A 21,591-nucleotide genomic window follows, 5' to 3' on the forward strand; every position below is an offset into this window, starting at 1 on the left:
TATGTAAGGTGCAGTTTATATACAGTATATCATGTTTAATACAAATATTCTATTTGTGTTATTTGCACTTTTAGTCTTTGTTATACATCTATATGCAAAAGATTCCTTGTGTGTTAACACGCTTGGTGAATAAAGCTGATTCTGGTTCTGATATAACTTGTTGTGTGCATATTGGGTCATATCACTCAACCCTGAAAAAAAAAGGATTAGTTTCTCTCATTTAATTCATTAATAAATCTAATTATTAATCTTAATAAAAAGAGGAATGAAAAAAACTACAACTATATATTATTCCTCTTAACCCAGAGGAATAATAACTAACCCAGAGCCCTAATGAATGCCTACCATATATATAAAATTGAATTAGTGATCAATTAGTTCGTTAGTGATCAAAAAGGTAATGGGTTAAACCCACTGCTCTGCCATTGTTGGACCCTGAGCAAGGCCTTTAACCACCAAATTATTCTCTTCTGTAATGGATATGTGATGTATAAAGTCTTCTTTTTCTCATATATGTGTGAGAAAGTATAAGTATAATGGATATACCGTAATGAGCAGCTCTATTTTCTGTACATGTAAGAAAATGATGGAGGCTAGGAGGCAAGTCTGTTGAACTTTTTAATGATTTTCTTTAAACTTGTGCATCAACTTTAGACAGTAAATTGTGTGCACAATTGGTTCTGATTTCACAACATGGTCAAAATTAGTGTAGAATCTTGAAATATTTTAAAGACATCTTATCCATTTATCCAGTTTAACCATTTATTCACATGTTCTCTGCACTCCCAGCAGTCTATTGTAAATCAGGGGTGTAGAATGAAAAGCAACGGTGGTCATCCCCATCATTTATCTCATTGTATATATCTATATATGTATATATTTTAGTATCATTAGTATTAGCGTTACTATCATTTACCCCAAGTAAAAATATCTTTCTTTAAATATGATCATTTTACATGATAAAAATAGGATTTGTCCAAAACGTTTGTCTCTTCAACACTGCCTAGCATGCTTAGCACACTTTTCTTTTCATGGACCTTTAAGGTGACTCATGTCCATGGATGCAATGTATCATGGACACTGGCTCTGTATCCTCTTTACACAGACCTGGTGCTATGGTCTTGGGTGTATTTGTGTGGATCTAATGAAGTTGGTCCATGTTGACAGACAGCGGTCCCAGAGCCTCCTTAAATCTACACTCTTGGCTATTCCTGATCCGTTTCACCAGAAGAAGAGAAAGATGCCCATGGTCAATCTTGTGTTGATAAAAATTATTACAAAATTTTGATTTGTTTTTCTTCATACAAAAAACACTTCATATAAATTTTGCATTTGCACAAGTTTGTGAGGATTCTCGTTTCCTGAAATAAAATCCACAAAAACTTACAAACAAGAAACTTGACATTGGAATGAATTCGACTGTGTGGTGTGGCAAAAATGCACTGGTGTTTAATTAATGTATGTAGATAGAGTTTGTCAAATTATTAAAAACAATAAATAAAGCAATAAATACTTGAATAAATATAGCATGAGCGCTGTGACTCCTTTTTTTTTTGTTTGTTTTCTTCTTTTTGTGTGTTGAAGTGGGCAGGGTTTAGGGGAAGTTTTGTGTGTGTGTTTTTTGTTTGTTTTTAATTGTTTGTTGTTTGTTTGTTTTTAGTTACTGAAACTGATCTATATATTTTGCAGCGGTGATGAGCATCCTGGGATATTCTTCATGAGCCAGTAATAGGCACGTTCATTTTTATTGATACGCTCTTAATCTATCAGTGTACATGCTTAATACAAAGTAACCATGATGAATCTTCTCTTCCATCTTCCTTAATAATACTGGTGGTAGTGAACTGAAATGCAAGCAAATTAAGCTGTTTTATTGCCTGATGCCTGAAATATTTCCTTCTTTCAGTTGATTGACTTCAAGAAATGTCTTTAACACACAGTAGTTCTGCTGTGACTCTAAATATATTTCAGGATTTTGGATCAACTATGTCTGGTTTCTCTTACCATGACTGGGACTGACCATAAAAAATCAGCAGAAATATACACATTAAAAATGTTTTATACTGTTTTGTCCATATAATTAGAGAATCCCCATCCCCATATTGTCTACATCAGTCTCTTAGTTCTCTTTAATGTACTCAACTGTTCTCTATGTGGCGTCTACACAGAGAATGGTCAAGCTGCCCAAAGAGATTACAGATTCACAAACCTAAACTAACATGAACATAATGAAGGGATAGTCCACCTTCAGCCATATACAGGTTGATCCCATTCCTTTATCTAACTTGGTATTTTCTTCATAAAATATCCAGAACAAAGATCCAGAAGTACCAATCATCGCCAATGCCCTGGTGGCAGGAGTGATGCGGTAACTCACTTTAATTTTGCCCAAAATCAAGTTATTTCCACAGGAAATATGTTGCAATTTCTCCTCCCCTCCCCCCATAACTAATTGTTTTAAAACAATAATGACATTTAACACTGAACAATCATGTTCCTAATCTCCCACCCCATGTATAAACGTAGCTATCACCCTGCTCTACGACTCTTTTCTTTTCTTTTTCCTCCTCCGCCTTTAAAAAGAGAGGAAGAAAGCAAATGTCTGCTTTATGCCATGGTCTCTTTGCCTGGTAATCTCCGGTCATTGAAGGTATGCATGTTGATGACTTCCTCCGTTTTGACCATGACGGGCGGCTGAGGCTTGTTTTTGAGCCGGCGCTGGCACTTGAGGGACACTCGCAGTTCCTCCATCATGGCACTGCAGAATGACCTCTGTGAGGGATGAGAAAGAAACAATCAGTTATGTTCTGTTCATGTAAAACATGATTTCTACTGGATATTGAATGCCGAATGTGTGTTACATGCATGCACTGATGGACATACTAAACTGCTGTGCATGTGCAGGGGAGTGATTATAGAATGCTGGGGAGGAAAAGAAAGAGGCATTAAGGAGGAAGAGCGCTACAGTGTGATCAATGCTGCTGTCCATCTGGATGCACACAGAGCGCATCATAACTAAAGCGATTTCTCTACGGAAGATTTCACCCTGCCGTTTCCTGCCTTGCTGCTGCAGCACCATGACTTGTTGATGCATATTACATTTTCTCAGACTCAAATCCCAAGAAGCTGCATGGCCAATTAAGCTGCTACCTCTCCTCTCCCTCCCCCTCATGTTTGCTCTCCCAGAGACATCGTGGCATTTGTAAGTGCTGAATTCAACAATCAGACAAAAAGAGATGCTTTGCTGTTCCTAAAAATATCCCTGATAAATAATTGACTGTGTGCCGTATATTCAATATTTTCTTTTCTGTAGCCTTCTTACTGACTGTCTTTTTTGAATAGAAATCAGACAAATGAATATAACATTTAATCTAGTGAACAACCAACCATGTCAAGGGCTTGAATGTTTTATTATGTGGATATGAATACAGTAAATTTGTATAGAAGTTAATGATTGGATAAAGTGCCTAGAATGGTTCATTTTAATGTTTATATTTGATGATTTGGTATAAATCCTGTTATCTAAATAATTATTTTATTGACAACAGAATATCTGAAGGCTGCTTGTACCCCACAGCCTATTGCTTGCAGCTCTTATTGTTTTTATAATAATAATAATAATAATAATAATAATAATAATAATAATAATAATAATAATAATAATAATAATAATAATAATAATATTTTATTTTATTTTATTTGTAATAAAACTTTAGAATGAATCTGGGTCTCATTTATAACCCCTTCTCTGAAAATATTTGTTGAAATTTCAGATTTAGGAACTGATTTTCTTCATGCTTGCATGTATATGCTGATGAATGCCAGTCACCCATAAATTACCAAGCATGTGCACAGCACAACACATTTGCATGTAGTAAAGCCCCAAAAAGCTCAAGTGCACAGACAGCTGTGAGCACATAATGATCAATAAGAGAAAAGCCTGAAATATAGATGTGGAAATTGTTTTGACTCACTACTGTGTCAGTAGTGAAAAAAAATTGGAATGAAAAACATAAAATAAAAAATGCTAAATCTTCCATCTGCTGAGGCATTTGTTTATGTTTAGACTCAGACAGACTGCTCCATCCTCTATTTTTCTGGTACAATTCCCTTTTGTCATAATCAAATGTTTGTTTCATTTATCCTAATTTTAGATTTGTTTTTTTCTCATTTCTTTTAGATTTTTATATTGATAAATTAATGCCACTAATATCATATGACTGGATTTTAGGAAATCCAAATCACTGGATAAGAACATATGCTAAATGCTGGAAACATTAAAAATATATACAATTTAAGTATATTACATATATTAAAGAGCAGTAATCCATACAAATGATATGCATTTTACTCGTTTAATACGTTAGTCTTTTTTGTAAGAGATATATACAGTAACTATATATACAGAGCCCAGGAGAACGAGTAGGAGAAACAACTTTTTTTTTCAATTTACATGATTTTCATGAATACCAAATTTCTCACATAAATGTTTTACTAATGATTTTGCATTCTTTCATTCATATCCCATTTGATAAATGAGATTAATTATTACAATATTTTAAACTGGTGTACTTTTGTTATTGAGATGAGTATAACGTAGCACATTGGAATTCGAGTCTCAACTCTCTCTCTCTCTCTCTCTCTCTCTCTCTCTCTCTCTCTCTCTCTCTTGCTCTCTCTCTCTCTCTGTCTCTCTCTATCTATCTCTTTTGCCACCTACAGCATCTTCTCTCTGTTGGTTTGCGCTACTGCTGCTGATGGAATACTCATTAGCTGACTAAATAGAACATTCACACTAGCTTTTATGCTAATGCAGACTCAAACATTTGCATAAGAGAGTTACACACTGGATAGTGCTTTTATTTTATGAGATCTGTGCATTAATAGAAGTGTTATTAGTTTGATAGCACATTATTTATCACTCTACTTTATATGTATTTTCCCTGGCTTTAAGAGTACTACAATTGAACCAGTCCAGCACAATAAACATCAAGCTCTCTTATACAGATACACTGATTTTTTTAGACAGTTTTGAATTCATTATATCCATCTGCTCTCCATGTTCACTCTTGATTGATAGACTGTGTTTTGGGGGAAAGAATGATAAGACTGTCACCTCCATCTTGGTTGGATAATGATGGAAGTTTATTTAGAACATTTTTTTTGTTCTCGCTTTCTCACTATTTTGACTCTAGCACCTGCAATAGCTGCACATTTGGCTAATTGTTAGAGGTGATACAGATATTTTTCTCAGTATAAACGGCTCGTTTTCTCATTTTAAATAATTATAAAGCGTTAGAATACACTGAGGGTATTTAAAGTGCAACCTCCCAGGAAATGTATACATGTAGCTAGCTGTATTGAATGTGTTGTGTTACAGCGTTAATGTAATTCGGCGCTTGGAGTGTAATTTAACAACTAGAGTGGACATAGTGTATGATAGTCATGTGCTAGTCATGTCAAATTACAGACAGATAATCACATCATTCTCAGCTGTTGTAAGAAATGTTGTAGTAAAATAATGTACGTAAGTAAGTTTAAAGTTAAATAAATATGTGTGGTGTTAGGAAATGGTTGTTATAAAACAAAACATAGGCCTGGAAACTATGAAAGGAATAATATTTGTAACAGAAATGTTATTACAGTCTACTTAATCTCTCTCTCTCTCTCTCTCTCTCTCTCTCTCTCTCTCTCTCTCTCTCTCTCTCTCTCTCTCTCTCTCTCTCTCTCTCTCTGTGTGTGTGTGTGTGTGTGTGTGTGTGTGTGTGTGTGTGTGTGTGTGTGTGTGTGTGTGTGTGTGTGTTTTCACTTCTTCACCCTCAGCTGCTTGTTCCTGACTCTCAGGAGAGAGGTTTACTTTTAAGCAGTTCAGAGAGCAGCGAGCACAGATTTAACACAGGAAAGTGTGGGTGGCAGAAAAGAAGGAAGATGGAAGAAGGATGACAGAAAAAAGCGTGGCGGCAAAATGCATCAAAAACAGGAACAAGAGAAAATGCCATTATTGTTGTAAAACATTTATTTAAGTGCATATGAAAGGTTAACAGAGGGCAGTATAGCATAGATGCACAGAATCAATGGAGTGATGAAAGCATTTTAAAAAAGAATTTGATGTGCAAAGCAAGAAAGTAATCAGAGCTGCGAATGCAACAAATACATCAGTCAAATCCTTAATCAATCCTATTGACTGTTTACTAAAAAAAATGAAAATGGTAAATTAGTAAAAAAAAAAAAAAAAATGCATAGTCATACAGATCTCACTAACATCCAGACTTTTTTTTACTCGTTAATTTCGTCCCCTACCGCTTAAAAAGGGTTATATACTGTCACATTTTATATTTTTCCTTAATGCTTAATGTTATTTAATTTAATTTAGGTATATTTTATTTTTTTCTCATTGCTCTCACCATTCCTCACTACATTAAGCGTGTCTTTTTGCATGTTAAAAGGACTATATTTTTTAGCTAGTATCCATCTCTTACATCATGTCCTGTTTTCAAAAAGTCCATATTGTTTTGTTCATTAAAGAGCAACTCCAGCTGCCTCTTTTCCAGCTGACACGCCCCCATGTTCAGACACCATCTGTGTAATAAATGTCCCTTTTACACCCAACACATGGAAAGTGGCTTTGTGCACACTAAGCTTATTTTGTTGAGCTAATAAACTTTATTTGATCGTATGCAGCGGTAACGCATGTTTATGATAATCTGCCAGTCCAGTACTGACAATTTGCATGATATACAGTATTTACTCACTCATAGTGTGAAAGCACCTAGCATTAAGCACTGAGCTCCAATAAATGGAAAACATTCCAGCTGGTGTGAAATAAATAGAAGTCATTGGAAATTGTGAAATGAAAAGCTTAACATGTACATGAGGTTAAGTCAAGGTAAAAGCTCCACTTCTAGTTTTCAAGCTTTTCTGTTTTTATTTTTCTTATCATTTTTCAGTTTAAATTAGTTATATTTTCCCAGGCATCAAGCACCTCTCTTCTATCACACAACAGCTACCAACCCGTTGTTTCCTCCAATGTCAGGGGTGATGTGAGGCATTCAGAGGAAAGTCCTATTCACCCATGCGGTCACATGCACCCATGATTGGCTAGTGTCACTGCTTTACAGAGCTTTATGCCACAGAGAGCATTGGGAGTTTTAGAGTCCTTTGTTAGATAATAGTCTATATAACGTCTACTTAACAACTACCGAAAGACTGTTTTACAGCTGGTTTACAATAAGATATATTACAACAAGTGCATTTGTTATTGCTATGGTAGAAATATAATTTAATCTCTTTATTTCAGCAGTAAACCTCCCACCAAGAGGCATGAATTTCAGGGATATTTCACTAGTGTGTGACTGAAGAGTGTGTTTTTGTCAAATAAACCATCTCAAAGATGTGTTCTGACAGAGGGGGGATGAAGTAAGCTCAGTCTCCATGATGCAGTGCTCACATTTAAGCTAAACCCTGAATCTGTTAATAAAAATACACTAGTAATGGAACATTACTTTTGCATTCAGTAAGTCAAAAATAATCTAAATATTAGATAATACGTTTTTACATCATATTTTTTTTGACAGATATCTACATGAAATTCACAGGCGTTGCCTATTAAATGTGGATTATTTGCCAGTGCTATGTGCCAATGGCGCACATCTCCTCTTAAGTCAAACTAAAGGACTTGCCTACAGAATAACACCTCACAACAGGATAGTGTGAAACATCGATACGGTGGCTTTCATTGAACAAACAATACCACTGGAAGTGATCGATGGAGGGTGCTGGAGATGGCTCTTAAAGCCAGAGACCTGCTGAGAGGGGCTAATTGGGGCTATGTGGAACTCACTGGAGTAGTCAAAGCTTTCACCAGGTTACAACAAGAAAAGCTGAGGGTGTAGCGATGCTTTTCATGTTGCTACACGAGTAGCAGGTCAAATCAAGATTTTGACAATCTGAGCAGAAGTTAATGTGCATGAAGACTATCTTGAAATCTGTGCCAAAGATTCACAGATTCACTACAGTATATTACAAATGCTGCACTTAATTGCATTAGAAACAACTTATTTATTTCCAGTGGACAAATTTAAATAAAAAACTGAAATCAAGAGACATCACTGAATAAAAAATAAATAAATACATGAGTACTGATTAGGTGAAAAAGAAATATTTTCCTAAATATACCTACTTGATTCTGATTTTGTTTTAAATGAGTCAACAATCCTTCTGTAAATCGTGCACTTAGTAAACCAAGGGAGGAATAATGAGGTGAAATGGGGCGTGTGAGACAGGGCTGTAGAGGAGAGACATGATGAAAAGCATGGTGGCCATCTGAGCATATGAACCAAATCCCTTCTGTCTTCAGAGACATACATCAAGAAGAGTAGCTGGCTCTCCAGCTGGCAAAGTCTGGAAAATATTGTTAATTAAATGCATTTCACTTTTCTTTTTTATTGTAACCCTTACATATGAGTGAATTTAACCACATCAGTGTATAAATGCGATCTTGTAAGGAAAAGAAGACGAAAAAATTGGACTCACAAAAGCAATAAAGCATGTCAGCAATACAAAAACCTTACAATGGAGTAAACTGACAGCTCTTTGTTGCAATGTTGCAATGGATGGCTGCAGTTCATCATATTAAACAACTGTCACATTTTTATTGCGGTACAGAAATGTGAAAATGTTTCTTTACCTTTTCAAGTTGTGCGTTTTGTTTAGACTTATAGAGGAACTCCCCGACTGCCACAAAGACAGAGAGAACAAGTCCAGCGGCCAGAACAATGAAGATTCCTCCGATGTTCTGCACACCCAGGGCGCTGGCCTCTTTACTCTCCTCCTCCGGGCAGCCGTTCCCTCTCCACCATTTTTCTTTCATCATGTGCAGCTTCCCTTCTTCCTGGAGCTGCAGGATTGCTATGGTGATCTTATCTCGGTATGGAGAGCCTGAATAAGTCAAAAAGCAAGAGTGAAAAAGCATATAATCAACATATTTTTTTACTGAAGAAGAATTATGACTAGCAGAGCAGAAAACTCTTTTTGTTCTTTTATTTTAAACACTTTCTTTTCCAAATTGGGAGAAAGCTGGGAAACTGACAAAAGAAGGATTTAGACTAAGAAATAAAATTATTTGCTGTGGTAAAAATGCTGTGCTTCTCTACAGAGTGCATGTATTTGTGAAAGCCTAGTGATTAGATGAGGAAAGATAGAGAGCAAATGCATCTAGAGCACAGTGTGAGCCACAAGAAGCCCTCTGGCTGAACGCCGCTTGCTGAAACATAGCTCCCAGGGTGCCACTGATAACACACCAATAAAACCCAATTACATTCCAGGCATCTGCATTTTTTTTAGTTTTATCTATTTATTTTCTGTCTAATTAAACTAGTTGCCATACTTAATTTGACTTAGTGTTTCTAGTATGCATTTTGGCTTAGAGAATAAATGCTTTCTCATAACGAGCTTTGAAGTGCTCCTCCAGAACAGGTTTTTTGTTTGTTCTGAGCCCCAGCATGTGAGAAGAGAAACCTCCTAGGTTTCCAGCATCCTATTACTGCATGCACAGGTAAACAATCCATTCCACTCTGTTCATTAAAACCCATAAAAAGGGTCTATTTTTTTATTTGAACTGGCACAAGGACACTTACGTTTCTTCATTACAAACCGTCACTGTCTCGATGATGGTACTGTTCCTGTGCTTGGGTCTTGCGAATATGGCCGTTCATTTTGCTCAAGTTATTTAAAACTGTATTGCGCTCTCACCCACATCAAACAGACTCACAGTGAGTCCACCTCAGTGCCCACACACTGTGATGTTGTGAAACACTGATTACAGAACTGACTACATCCTCTTTGTTATGGAACTGAGATTAATCTGAAAGGAAATGCAGTGCAGCAGAAGAACACGTACAGTTATTTATTAAACCGTGTTTGCTAGTCAACAAACCTTAACTTTACTTCAAAGAGACTAAGCGAACTAGCTGACAGCTGCATTCCAGTTATTTATTTAAACTCATTCATGTAAATATTAGGTAGCGTTTTAATGATTCATGATTCATTTTACAATTCACAAGTCACTGAGAAATCCACAAGAATTGACAGTAAAGATACCAGGATGCTTGTTTTAAGAAATGACCAGGTGAGAAGATTTGATATTTCTGTCTCGTCTATTTCCTGATATATTTGGAGCAATGTATTTGAATTTCATCATAAAACTATAAAAACCCAACCGTGAACACGCAAAAGTAATAATCCAGGACTACTCATGAATGGGATAATAAGGCATGAATGGATTAATGGGTTGTTGCTGTCATTGATTATTTAATCTATCAGGGGGATTCGGAGGTGGATGAGATGTGTACTGTATGTTTGTGCTTTAAAAAAAATGTATGTAAAAAGATATTAATTCATAAATAAAGAAATTATATATATAGTTTTATATATATATAAATAATTTCTTGTGTTGTTAGTTAAAAAATGTTGTTAGTCTTGTGCTTGTTGTCTCTTATTGTATTTGTGTTTTTGTTGGATTTAACTGCAATTTATTTATGGATGAATGCAGTATGTTTTTTTAAGTGGTCCTCTATATATATATATATATATATATATATATATATATATATATATATATATATATATATATATATATATATATATATATCATAACAATGCCAGCACACAATTTTAACTAAAGTGATACATATCAACAATTTGTAGTGTTTTTATGAGCAATCTGGCCTGTGAATATGACACCTTTTTTCAAATATTGCAGCCTTTTGTTTTGTTTATTGTTATTTCTGTTTTTTTTTGTTTTGTTTTGTTTTGTTTTGTATTTTGCCTGTGGACAGCTTTGGAAAATAAAGAAGTGTTCTATATGAAAACAAAAATAAAACCTAGCAGAAGAATATTGCATATTGAAGCCTGGCACTTCTATAGTTCTGTACAAGGTGAGATAAACAAGGTCAAACACTAATGCATTCTTTACAGTACTGTTGTTACGACTTGAAAGGATAATAAACATTTGTATGGCATATTATTGGACATGAGTTGGGAATTTAGTAAAGCAGCAGGTTTGTATGCTTTATATTAAATGAGCAATGAGATGATCCTCACAGCTTGGGCTCCATTGACTAATCTTCCAGTCAAAACAAAAGAGAGGTACTTCATGCCAGGCTGGAGCAAAATTCAAATAAGTCCCACAGCTGTATTTTGTCACATAAATGAAGAAAAATAAAGAATAACTCTCTAAGGCATTGTCCTGCAATCAAATCTCATAGTAAATCAAATGCCTCATTACAACAGCAAACAGAGATGTTGGCCTGTTATAGCCTGTTTCAGTCAGATCAATTTCTTCTACTATCACAGGAAAAGAAAGACGTCTCAAAACATGTCATCTACTGCTTCCCACAGTCATTTACTGATGCCCCGTTGCATCAAGAGAGAAATAAAGAATCTGTTAGATTCTCTTGTGAATATTTTAAACATAGTGAATGCCCTATTGGGAAATAGTTGACAAATAAGATGTGCATTGCTTAACCAGAAAGTGATTAAGAGAGTCCAGTAAACTGCAATGCAGAGTTATACTAATTATCAGTGGAGGGATTGTTGGAGGAGGTGGGTGTGTTCCCCATGAGAAACCGACAGACAAGACAGAAGGAAAACAGTTTACTTGTACGCTAGCATTCCAGCTTGAACCAACACACCCCTGGCAGATGTTTGATGACATGGTATTGTACATGACTCCTCTTAATGACCCCTCTGGGGAAGAGGCATGCCGTGTTCTCTGAAAGCTGACTGGGGTGCTTTCTATTTCTGCAATACACAGAGGACAAACACAACTGTCCAGCAGTACTTATTAGACATACCAGGCAAATACAATAAGAAAGAACAGAGAAAACTGTGACCTTTTTGATTATATGATGAGGTAAAGATTTTAAAGGTTTGTATTCATCTTCAGTTGGTGTGCTTAGGGTTTCTCACTTTCATTGTAATTCAGATACTTGGCTCTTCGGCTTTGATTATTAGAAAGATCGAGTTCATATATATATATATATATATATATATATATATATATATATATATATATATATATATTTATTTTCAACCATGAAATTGTCCACTATATTTTTCAGTTATCTCCAGGATCCCACGAAGTCATGAAAGGATTCATAAACATATTTGCCCACACATTCACACCTAGGGGCAATTTAGAGTAGCCCCTAGGTTTAGAGTAGTGTAGATAAGCAACCCAACGTGTCTTATAGGAGGTGGGAGGCAACCAGAGAAACTGGAGGTGCCTGCTACACCATAGTGTTACCCCTGTACAGCAATGAATGAAACAAATCCAGTCTAGAATTATACTGGTGCATATCACCAAACACTCAATGAGTTTTTATCCTGGTTAACGAAACATTACCTCATTAGTACTCGTTTTGCTTGAGTGCATGCAACAGTTTTGTAAAACATGGGATTACATTTATTTTTGAATTAGATAAACACAATTTGTCAATTATGGACTACTTTTAATTTGTTCACTTGTCTTTAACAACTGCTTTATTTACATTTAGCACATGTCCCTATACAAGACATAAAGGCGTGTAACATTTACTAGTAACTTACATGTCTTTAAGAAAGCCAAGCTAAAGGATTTATGTAAGGTTAGTGTCAAAAAAATGTGTCACATAAATACACTTTATACTGTGCAAGAGTAAAACATATACAATTCTTTGCATGCTGATTTCTTTATTTTAATAATAAGATGAAAATTGTACTTACTAAGAGCACATTATCAGCTTTAATTTATAAATGATGAATGAAAATTAGATATCAATCAGATTAAAATGACTGTAAAGCTGTTATATACTTTCCATGTATTACACAATTACATATGTAATGCTACATATACTTTCCTGTTTCATATGCTATACTACTTAAATGTTAGGACACACCATTTATGTACGTAGCAATGATCTTAAACGTACAGAAATTATGCAGCATTAATTTCTTTTTAAAAAGACTCATGAATTAATTATAATTGTTAAGGCGGCTGAATGCGGGTAGCACTCAAAAAAGTGCTTCCAATTTCTTACTTTAAAAACTGTTTGCACTCAAGTTAATTAGTGAATTCATTTGTCTCAGTCATTTGAGGATTAGGAATTCTCTGCCTCAGTGAGCCAGAACACCAAAAGAACCCACTAAAACTTTATCCTGTGAAACATGAGAGTAAAGCATATACTGTAGCTGTAGCCTGAGATTGCATTATTCCAAATATGATCATAGCAGGCTTTAGATATCACTTGTTTGATACAACCATGATTATTCTGATTATCAAGCAGCATAGCATTTATATTTTTGCAGTATTTATTTTCTTTCAAACTGAGATACTGAGATGACTCTCACTTCAAGCAAGCTTACTTTCCATTATAAGGACTCGACAGCTCATTTTCAGTTCCAGCTACAGGCACACATGATCGATGTATGGTAGATTTCTCGAATCTATGCATGATGAATAAGTATCACAATGACTCAGATATCAGACTATTATTTTAGATGAAATATTGATTTAGAGGCTTTGATAGAAGACACAACAGAACTACATGGTCTAAAAACCACCAGACCAGTTCTGACATGCATCATATAATTATCGAATGATAATCATGAAGCAATCTCCATTTTTCAAACGGCATACTCGTATCCATAAAACACAAACCAAGCTATTGAGTTCAGTCTTCCTTGACCTTCTTATTAGTTGGATTAGGAGCAACAAAACAAAATGTGCAATGTTCACTGTAAAAATCCATCTATCGCAGAATAGTCCAACATTTAACCATTTTTTTTCCATCTTAAAAAATAAATTCGTTATTTTAAACGCTAATCTGAAATGACATAATAATTAGCTTTGCAATGAAGTAAAAACAATTATTAATAGAGATGATAATGTGATGTGTATTACTAGATCCACGGGTATAAAGGTTTTTCAAAGGCACAGTGTTTCATTTTATTTAGTTTTTTCTGCTCTTTCTTTTTGTTAGCGTGTTTGGCATTGCATTCAGAGCCATGTGATTAAGAGGAATTTTGATTCATTTAAATCTGCTAGTAGGATATTATTTGCTAATACAACTATATGAAAACTGCATGAGTATAGATGAGGTATATTAATAACCCATTCCCATTTTTATATAATTCTCCTACAAGTGGAAATATAAAATAGCATCATTATTAAGAGTCATTCAAGGAATGTATGAAAGGGTTCTTTCAATAAGGGTATCCAAAGCAAAGCACCCTTAATGTGGTCAATATTTTTAACAATATTCCTTTATTCTACGTGTTTCAGTGCTATGTACAGTACTGTTGTGACATGTTTGGCTCTGACATGTATTGCTGTTATTAGTATCATTGTGATAAGTATCTCTATGCTATTTGTTGCTGTAATAAGTATTGATGTAATTTGTATTACTTTGACACATATCGCTCTGACAGGTATCGCTGTGATAAGGATCTCTGTGAAAAGTGTCACTGAGATATGCATTGATGTGACAAATTGCTGTGATTACTAACACTGTGATATGTATCGCTGTAATAAATATCATTGTGATCAAGTATCACAGGGACATATGTCTCACTGACATATGTATTGCTGTGACATGTATCATTCACTTCAACAATCCCATTTATGTAGTTTCAAGTCAAATCCTGCAATTTCAAACAACCAAAATTCAAGATACAAGATGCTTTTTTATTGTATGATATTATGTTATATTACAGTTCACATTACAGTTTAGAATTTTTTTTTATTATTATTGGAAGCCACCATTGCTCAAAACCTGTCCTGTTTCTGCTCTTGTCCACTTGAGCATACAGTAGTACACTCTGGCAGACTTTTGGCATCTAGCAGCATCAGATACTATATTATTAATGCAGCCTGTCAAACATGCTCCTTTAAAGTCAATAATATATATACTAAAAGGCACATAGGGTAAGAAGAACTGCCTGCCTATGGCAACAGATACGAAAACAGTACAATTAGCAATTTAAATGCCTCATGCCGAGCTGCCTGGAAAAGGCTCACAGGGGAAAGATAATACTAAGCACCCTTTTCTGAATGCCCTGTGTGTTTTCCTCTCAACAACAGCCAAGACACACAATTTAAAAACACAAAACACATTGTCTATTCTGAGAAGACTTAATGCCTCTACATAAGCAGTTATGGGAGATGAAGCAGATTTTAGACCTCAAAACAACAAAAAACAATTTCACAGGTTAATCTACCTGTATATCACACAAAAGTGAGGTGAAAATATTTCACTGACATTAACAATACAATCCCTTTTGCGATGATCGGACAACCGGTTGTATTTGTGTTTTCCGCCTCCTTAATTTTTCATACTGAAAAGCCTTATGGGTTTTCAAAACTGCACTGTTGTGACAGAATCTTTTCAATGACAATTATTACGCATGAAAATGTATTCATTAAAAATGCAAAAAAAAATGAATGCATGTGTATGGATTGTTCATTCATTGATTTACGATTATAGTAAAGAAATCATATACAGCACCAGTTCACCAAACATATCCAAGCCTTTTTGATGTGTTATTTGAGCATAATCTATGTAATAAGGATTCTAACAGTAGTATGGTAAGCTGTTAATTCCCTCACCACAGAAATGTGATAAGAAAAGATTATACATGTGGTCATTGTGTGAAAATGTCTCAAGGCTGGATTTTTCTCTAGACACAGGTACTTAGCAGTGACTCTTTTTCCCCATTTCTACAAGTAATTCAGCCAGGGGGCTGCATGTATAACAGGATTAAGACAATCTGTGCCCAAGCCTGGTAATCAAATCCCGCTCCTCCACATTGCATGGAAATGTCTTGCCATCACCCTTTTTATTTCCTTACTATTTTATGCATTACCCATTTCAGTGCATGTTTACCCTCCTCTCCCCTTTCCCTCCTACTCAATTCTATGTGTAAAGACCACACAGGCTAATTTAATCAGACAGTCAGACTAGCGGATTTAAATAAAATCTGATCAAACACTTGGAAAGAGGACCAGGCTCTCAAACAAATATGAGGATCCTGGATTTAAAAATGTATATTTGGCATTCAGTATTACTGCATATTAGTGTAGTTTTCTATAGAGTGTAATTGTAACACACACTGTGTGAGTTGAATATTAAACAGTATTTTTATATTGTAGTACCACTTTATAGTTTTATCACTCGGATTAATGAACTGTATTATTTTTAATTATGTGAAAGAAGCTATATCCGGTCCATTTAAAGATCTAAAGGCTCTTTATTGTAGCATTTATGCAGCATGTAACAGCAACATTACATAAATCCAGTTTTTCTAAATATGGGTTGCAAGATATCTCTGTCTTTAAAAACCCCATTGCAATAATGCCATAATGGCATAGTTTTACTTTGTTCTAAAAGCAAAGAGACATCATTTTAATTGAAATGATGTTAAAAGTTATAATAATGCAACTTGTCATTGGTACATTTTCATTTGTGTTTTTAGTTACAGTACATACCCATAGGAGTACCAACACCGTAGGATTTGGAGTCGATGAGGCCGCCTATCTGCGTGAGATTGCAGTTGCGCTGGGTGACGTACTCGATTGTGGTGGACTCCATGAGAAAGGCATAATCGGAGGTAAGCACCCGTTGAATGCCCTCCTCCACACTCTTCACCATGACTGAATGCCTGCGACTGCTCATGAACTCCCACATCTTGTCGTATGTGGAGATCTTTGTTTTCTGGAGAGGAGATTTCAATAAAACATTAGGCAAATTACAGGTCATTATGGAACAGTGAGAAATGATGGCTCCTAGAGGGCTGCTGATCTTCACAATAGGTTATTGCAAACTGTGAAAAATCCATTATCGGAAACATTCACATTTAAATGTAGACTGATTTCACAGAGGAGTGAAACAGAATACACCGTTACAGAACACACTTTATAGCACGCTGAGTGTGTTCTTCACAATGTGTTCTCTCGGTTCTGGTAGACAGCTGATATATTTGACTGGATTACAATAAATAATATTTATTGATTACACTGTTAACGCCAAATTGGCTACATGAAAATTAATATATGTTTCTTTCTATACAATACAATTTATGCAACATTTTATCTAGATTAATATTAGAAAATTAGGTTTTTTTTTTATTTTACTTGTAAGACACAAACATTGAAGGCTCTATTTCATTCTCACTGCAAGCATGATATGTTGGTTTAACACCAGCATGTTGCTAATTTGTTTGGTTACACGCCATTTTTCTACTTTAGTTCTCAGTTGATATATTGTGGTACTTTCCTTCTCAGAAATAAACACGTGGGTAAACCAGTGGGGGTGACTTTCAAAATCTGAGAGTGCAGTGAGATTTCCAAGCCAACCTTGGTCCCAAACTTCCTCGTAGCACAAACACCATGCTAAAATGATATTTTCCTGCCTGCCTACAGCAGGCTTAAATTTCTACAGCTGTCTCATTTCTGACAGCCCAGTCTTGTGGATGTGCACAATTTTTGTCACCCCAGAAATCACATTAAATAAGCTATGTTACCAACTGCTAAAGAAATACAATTCCCTATATATCAGTTTAACCTTAACCAATATACATACAACATACAATTTAACAATACAATTTACATAAAATTTATTAAATATAAATCGGTTGATAATCACGGTCAATTCAAATAGACCGTTATGTGTTTAAAGAATCCAGGCTCAGACTTGCAGAGTGTATTGTATTTATATCAGTCAATCATGTTATCATCGTCTATACTGTACTGTATGTTGTCCATCCCTTAGCAACAGTGCCACTTCCTCAGAATTCATTAGGACTAATTCACACCAAATGCATTAGTGAAGCATATTTTAGTCATGCATCTCACAGAACAGATGCGCTTCTATTTTAACCAATGTTTAAATTCATGCCAGCTCAAAGAGGTGCAACTCACATACATAAAACTGCAGCCCCATCTGTCCTGTTTTTGCTTTATTGTATTTCTTGCGCTCATAAATAAAGCCTACACTGAATATAAATGCATTTTAATCACATACAGTACATCTTCTACTTGCTTTATAATCATAATCTACAACAATGTTATAATTGTGCAGCTTGTAGGTAATGTCTTTTTTTTTTTTTTTTTAATTTTATTGATACCCAGCTCTTGTTTTATGTTGTTGAATGTATTAGTGTTTGTGGACTTGTGCTCATGCTCTTATTTTTGGTCTCAGACTTTTCATACTACCCTGAATACTGTTTGTGTATTTGTGACAAAAACACAAACATTTTCCATGACATCTATTAGTGAAAGGAAATAGCATGTTATTATTAAAATGACACTGTGCTGCACTGCTGCTGTTCACACAGGGAAGCAGAAGACATATCTCTTTAGCCAAGCATACACATAATGCATCCCATAACCATATGCTCCAGTGCATCTGATCACATGCATATTATTATCTAGTGCTGGTAAATATTATGAACAGCAGCTACGCTAATTCCTCTCCACTTGCTTCTCTTTTTCTACCCACCCTGAGGCATCCAGAGATCGTACCAGCTCCAGTTGGATTCAGCTTCACTAGGATTTCAGACACTCAAAGAGGGGATGCAATCTACATGTGGCCTTTGAGGAAAACAACCTCCTTGTCAATACACAATTGTCAGACTGTATGTTTATAGTCACACCCTCTAGTGTCACCCAAATGAGGATGAGTTCATTTTTGGAACCCCTCTCAAGGTTTTTGCCTCTTCCACCTATGGAAGCCATAGTCATGGTCATAGTAGCCTCAGTCACCTCAGGCTTTAGAGTTTTTGTATAATACCAATCTTTGTATAATATTAAACGTTTAGTACTAGGTTTCTTATGTTCTGTAAAGCTGCTTTCGAAACAATGTCTATTGTAAAAAGTGCTATTCAAATAAATTTGAATGTGAATTGAATTGAATAGAAGAGCAGAATTAAATAGATAGAGACAACGAATCATGTTGATAATACACTGCAGCACATTGTCTGATGATCATGGAAATACAGACAATATACAATACCAAGATCAGGAAGAGCAGTGCTATTTGATGACCTGAAAATACCTGCATAATCAAAATTGATCTCAAATGAACCTAGCAGCTCTGAAAAGAGATGTTAGATGTTTATTCGCCACCAAAGCATGTGTTAAAATATATTCCAAATCATACAAATATTTTCTTCCAGGTGTAGAGACGTATACTTAGCACTGTTTAAAACCAAACTAGCTGAACACTATTCACTTTAAGAAAGACATATTTCAATTTTGCATGAATAAGTTTTAAGAAAAAGGAATCACAGACGGCTGAATTATGGTGAAAGTAAAAACATTTCTATAAATATAATAATGCCACAAGCCAAAAATCTGAGACGTACAGTAATTCACTAAAACTGTATTCTCCTGGTACCAAAAACAACCTATTAATACAAAAACAGTTACTGTAACATAATAAAACCTCCAAACCCTTCATCCAGGGCTCTAAATGTCAGTTTCACAGTAATTTATTTTAAATGCTTTTTGGAAACATAATTTTTCCAAATTGTAATGGCACAAAGTAGGTGATGGAACAATTATAAGAATATTAGTGCACCACTACTGTCTTTTAAGACAATCATACAAAATTCAATTCAATTCAATTTATTGTATAGCACTTTTAACAATTTACATTTTCTGAAAACAAAACCCAAACAAAACAAAGAAACAAAATAACAATTGTAAAGATCAAAATGAATTTACTCTACATCTCTAACATTTATCCCTAATGAGCAAACCAGAGGCGATGCTGGCAAGGAAAAACTCCCTAAGGTTGTATGAGGAAGAAAACTTGATAGGAACCAGACTCAAAAGGGAACCCATCCTCATTTGGGTGACACCAGACAGGAAATATTGTAAAAGTTGGTTTATAGTCCATTGGAATTGTGTAATCAAGAGCTCCTGAGAAACTAACAGGTCAGCGTAATTTCTGAGTTCATTACAGACTTAACACTAATTTCTTCCTGCCGAAGTCTTCACTGATGAAGAACCAAGCACAAAGCTGATGGAAAATTCATTTGTCAAGTCTCTCCTTTCAAAACCAAACTCCTTTTCCCAGAACCCTCACCCAGTTGACCCAGGCAACAAACTCCAAACCTATAACATGACTAATCACAACTAGCCTTTACTGCTTTGAATCATAATACTTTTAATCACATTCAACTGTTCATAATTACACACTATCCTTCAAATAACCTGGGCAAACCTGACCTGTAGTATGGCATCTTGTCACATCAGTAATGTTACTAAACCTTCTTCAGTTTTTATTGTCATGTTATTCCAGTGCTTTTTTTTTTTTTTTTGGCTTGGTTTTTATTATTTCTGTCTCATTTTGTTGTCATCCTGTTTAATTTTGCAGTTTCCTGTTTTGTCCCTTTGGTTTGTCTGCTTTGATCTCCTAAGAAAACTCTGAACAAAATTTGCATCCAATGACATTTTAAAAGGTGTGCTAGGACCTAGATTTTGTCAAAAATAAATAAATAAATGATAGATAGATAGATAGATAGATAGATAGATAGATAGATAGATAGATAGATAGATAGATGGATAGATGGATAGATAGATAGATAGATAGATAGATAGATAGATAGATAGATAGATAGATAGATAGATAGATAGATAGATAGATAGATAGATAGATAGATAAATATTTCCTGGAAGGGATTTTATGGTAAACAAACAAACAGACAAACAAACAAACAAATAAATAAATAATAAAAAGTAACATGCCAGTTAATGTTTTAGTTCAGTAGAATAAACTGCTGTTTAGAACAGAACAGTTTTATTCTCCCTCCAAAGCCATACTGACGGTATTTGAAACCTAATTAAGTCACATCTTCAAGGTCCCTCCTGCTATTATTGTGTGTAATGACTTCTTGTGGTGGGTCGATATTTTAGATCAACTGGGTGATTTTCCGAGTGCCTATCAGAATCTTTTGGAGTCACCCTTGACAAATCAGCCGATTGAGCATGTAGAATATAGAGTGCTGATAAGGCAGAACCACCAGACTGAGGTAGAGAGAAAGTAAAAGAGAGAGAAAAATAGAGAGTATTTTGCCTCTAACACCAATCCTGCACAATTTGGCAAACGGTTAGAAGATTTGTCAGCACTTTAGACAATCTCACTTTATCTCAGAATGACACCCAACAAAAGAAAAGTGCAAACATTTTCACAAATTGCTAAAGGCACAAAAATGTAATCGGTGAAATATGTAACTTTGAATCACACGCTAGTGTGTACTTTTCCATACTAATAAAAGGTTTCGTTTATGACAAGTATTTCTGTTGTTTTGTTGCATTTTTGATTCCGAAAAAGCTCAATGCTTGAAGTCTTAAAATAGTTTTTTTTTTTGCTGGTGACACAGCTCTTCCGATGTGTTGGAGGATGAAATGGTCCTGTTTTAAAACAAAAAAAAGTTGTTTTTTTTCCGATTTTGAGCTGACACTCTGGTAGCACAGTTACACTTTGGGTCTGTATGATAATTGTGTTATAGTTATGTCTGTCTGTCTTTCCCTCAAACAAACCCACAAACACA

At 35.0% G+C, this 21,591-nt stretch overlaps 1 protein-coding gene across 3 annotated transcripts in view; it reads right to left on the minus strand.

The window, feature by feature from the left end:
• Positions 1-596: 596 nt before the first annotated feature.
• Positions 597-21,591, minus strand: part of grik2 (glutamate receptor, ionotropic, kainate 2) — a 137,934-nt gene continuing 116,939 nt past the window's right edge. For 2 of the 3 annotated variants that reach the window (XM_027149716.2, XM_047811863.1), the window contains exons 15-17: positions 16,523-16,748; positions 8,687-8,937; positions 597-2,772 (exon numbers count right to left, since the gene is read on the minus strand). In XM_027149716.2, the coding sequence (XP_027005517.1) occupies positions 2,608-2,772; positions 8,687-8,937; positions 16,523-16,748 (642 nt within the window). In that variant the 3' untranslated portion in view covers positions 597-2,607. Of the gene's footprint in view, positions 2,773-8,155; positions 8,401-8,686; positions 8,938-16,522; positions 16,749-21,591 lie in introns of those variants that run through there. The other variant, XM_027149717.2, reaches the window with a different exon arrangement.

This window comes from Tachysurus fulvidraco, chromosome 3, assembly GCF_022655615.1.
Source record: "Tachysurus fulvidraco isolate hzauxx_2018 chromosome 3, HZAU_PFXX_2.0, whole genome shotgun sequence".
NCBI classification, from domain to species: Eukaryota; Metazoa; Chordata; class Actinopteri; order Siluriformes; family Bagridae; genus Tachysurus; species Tachysurus fulvidraco.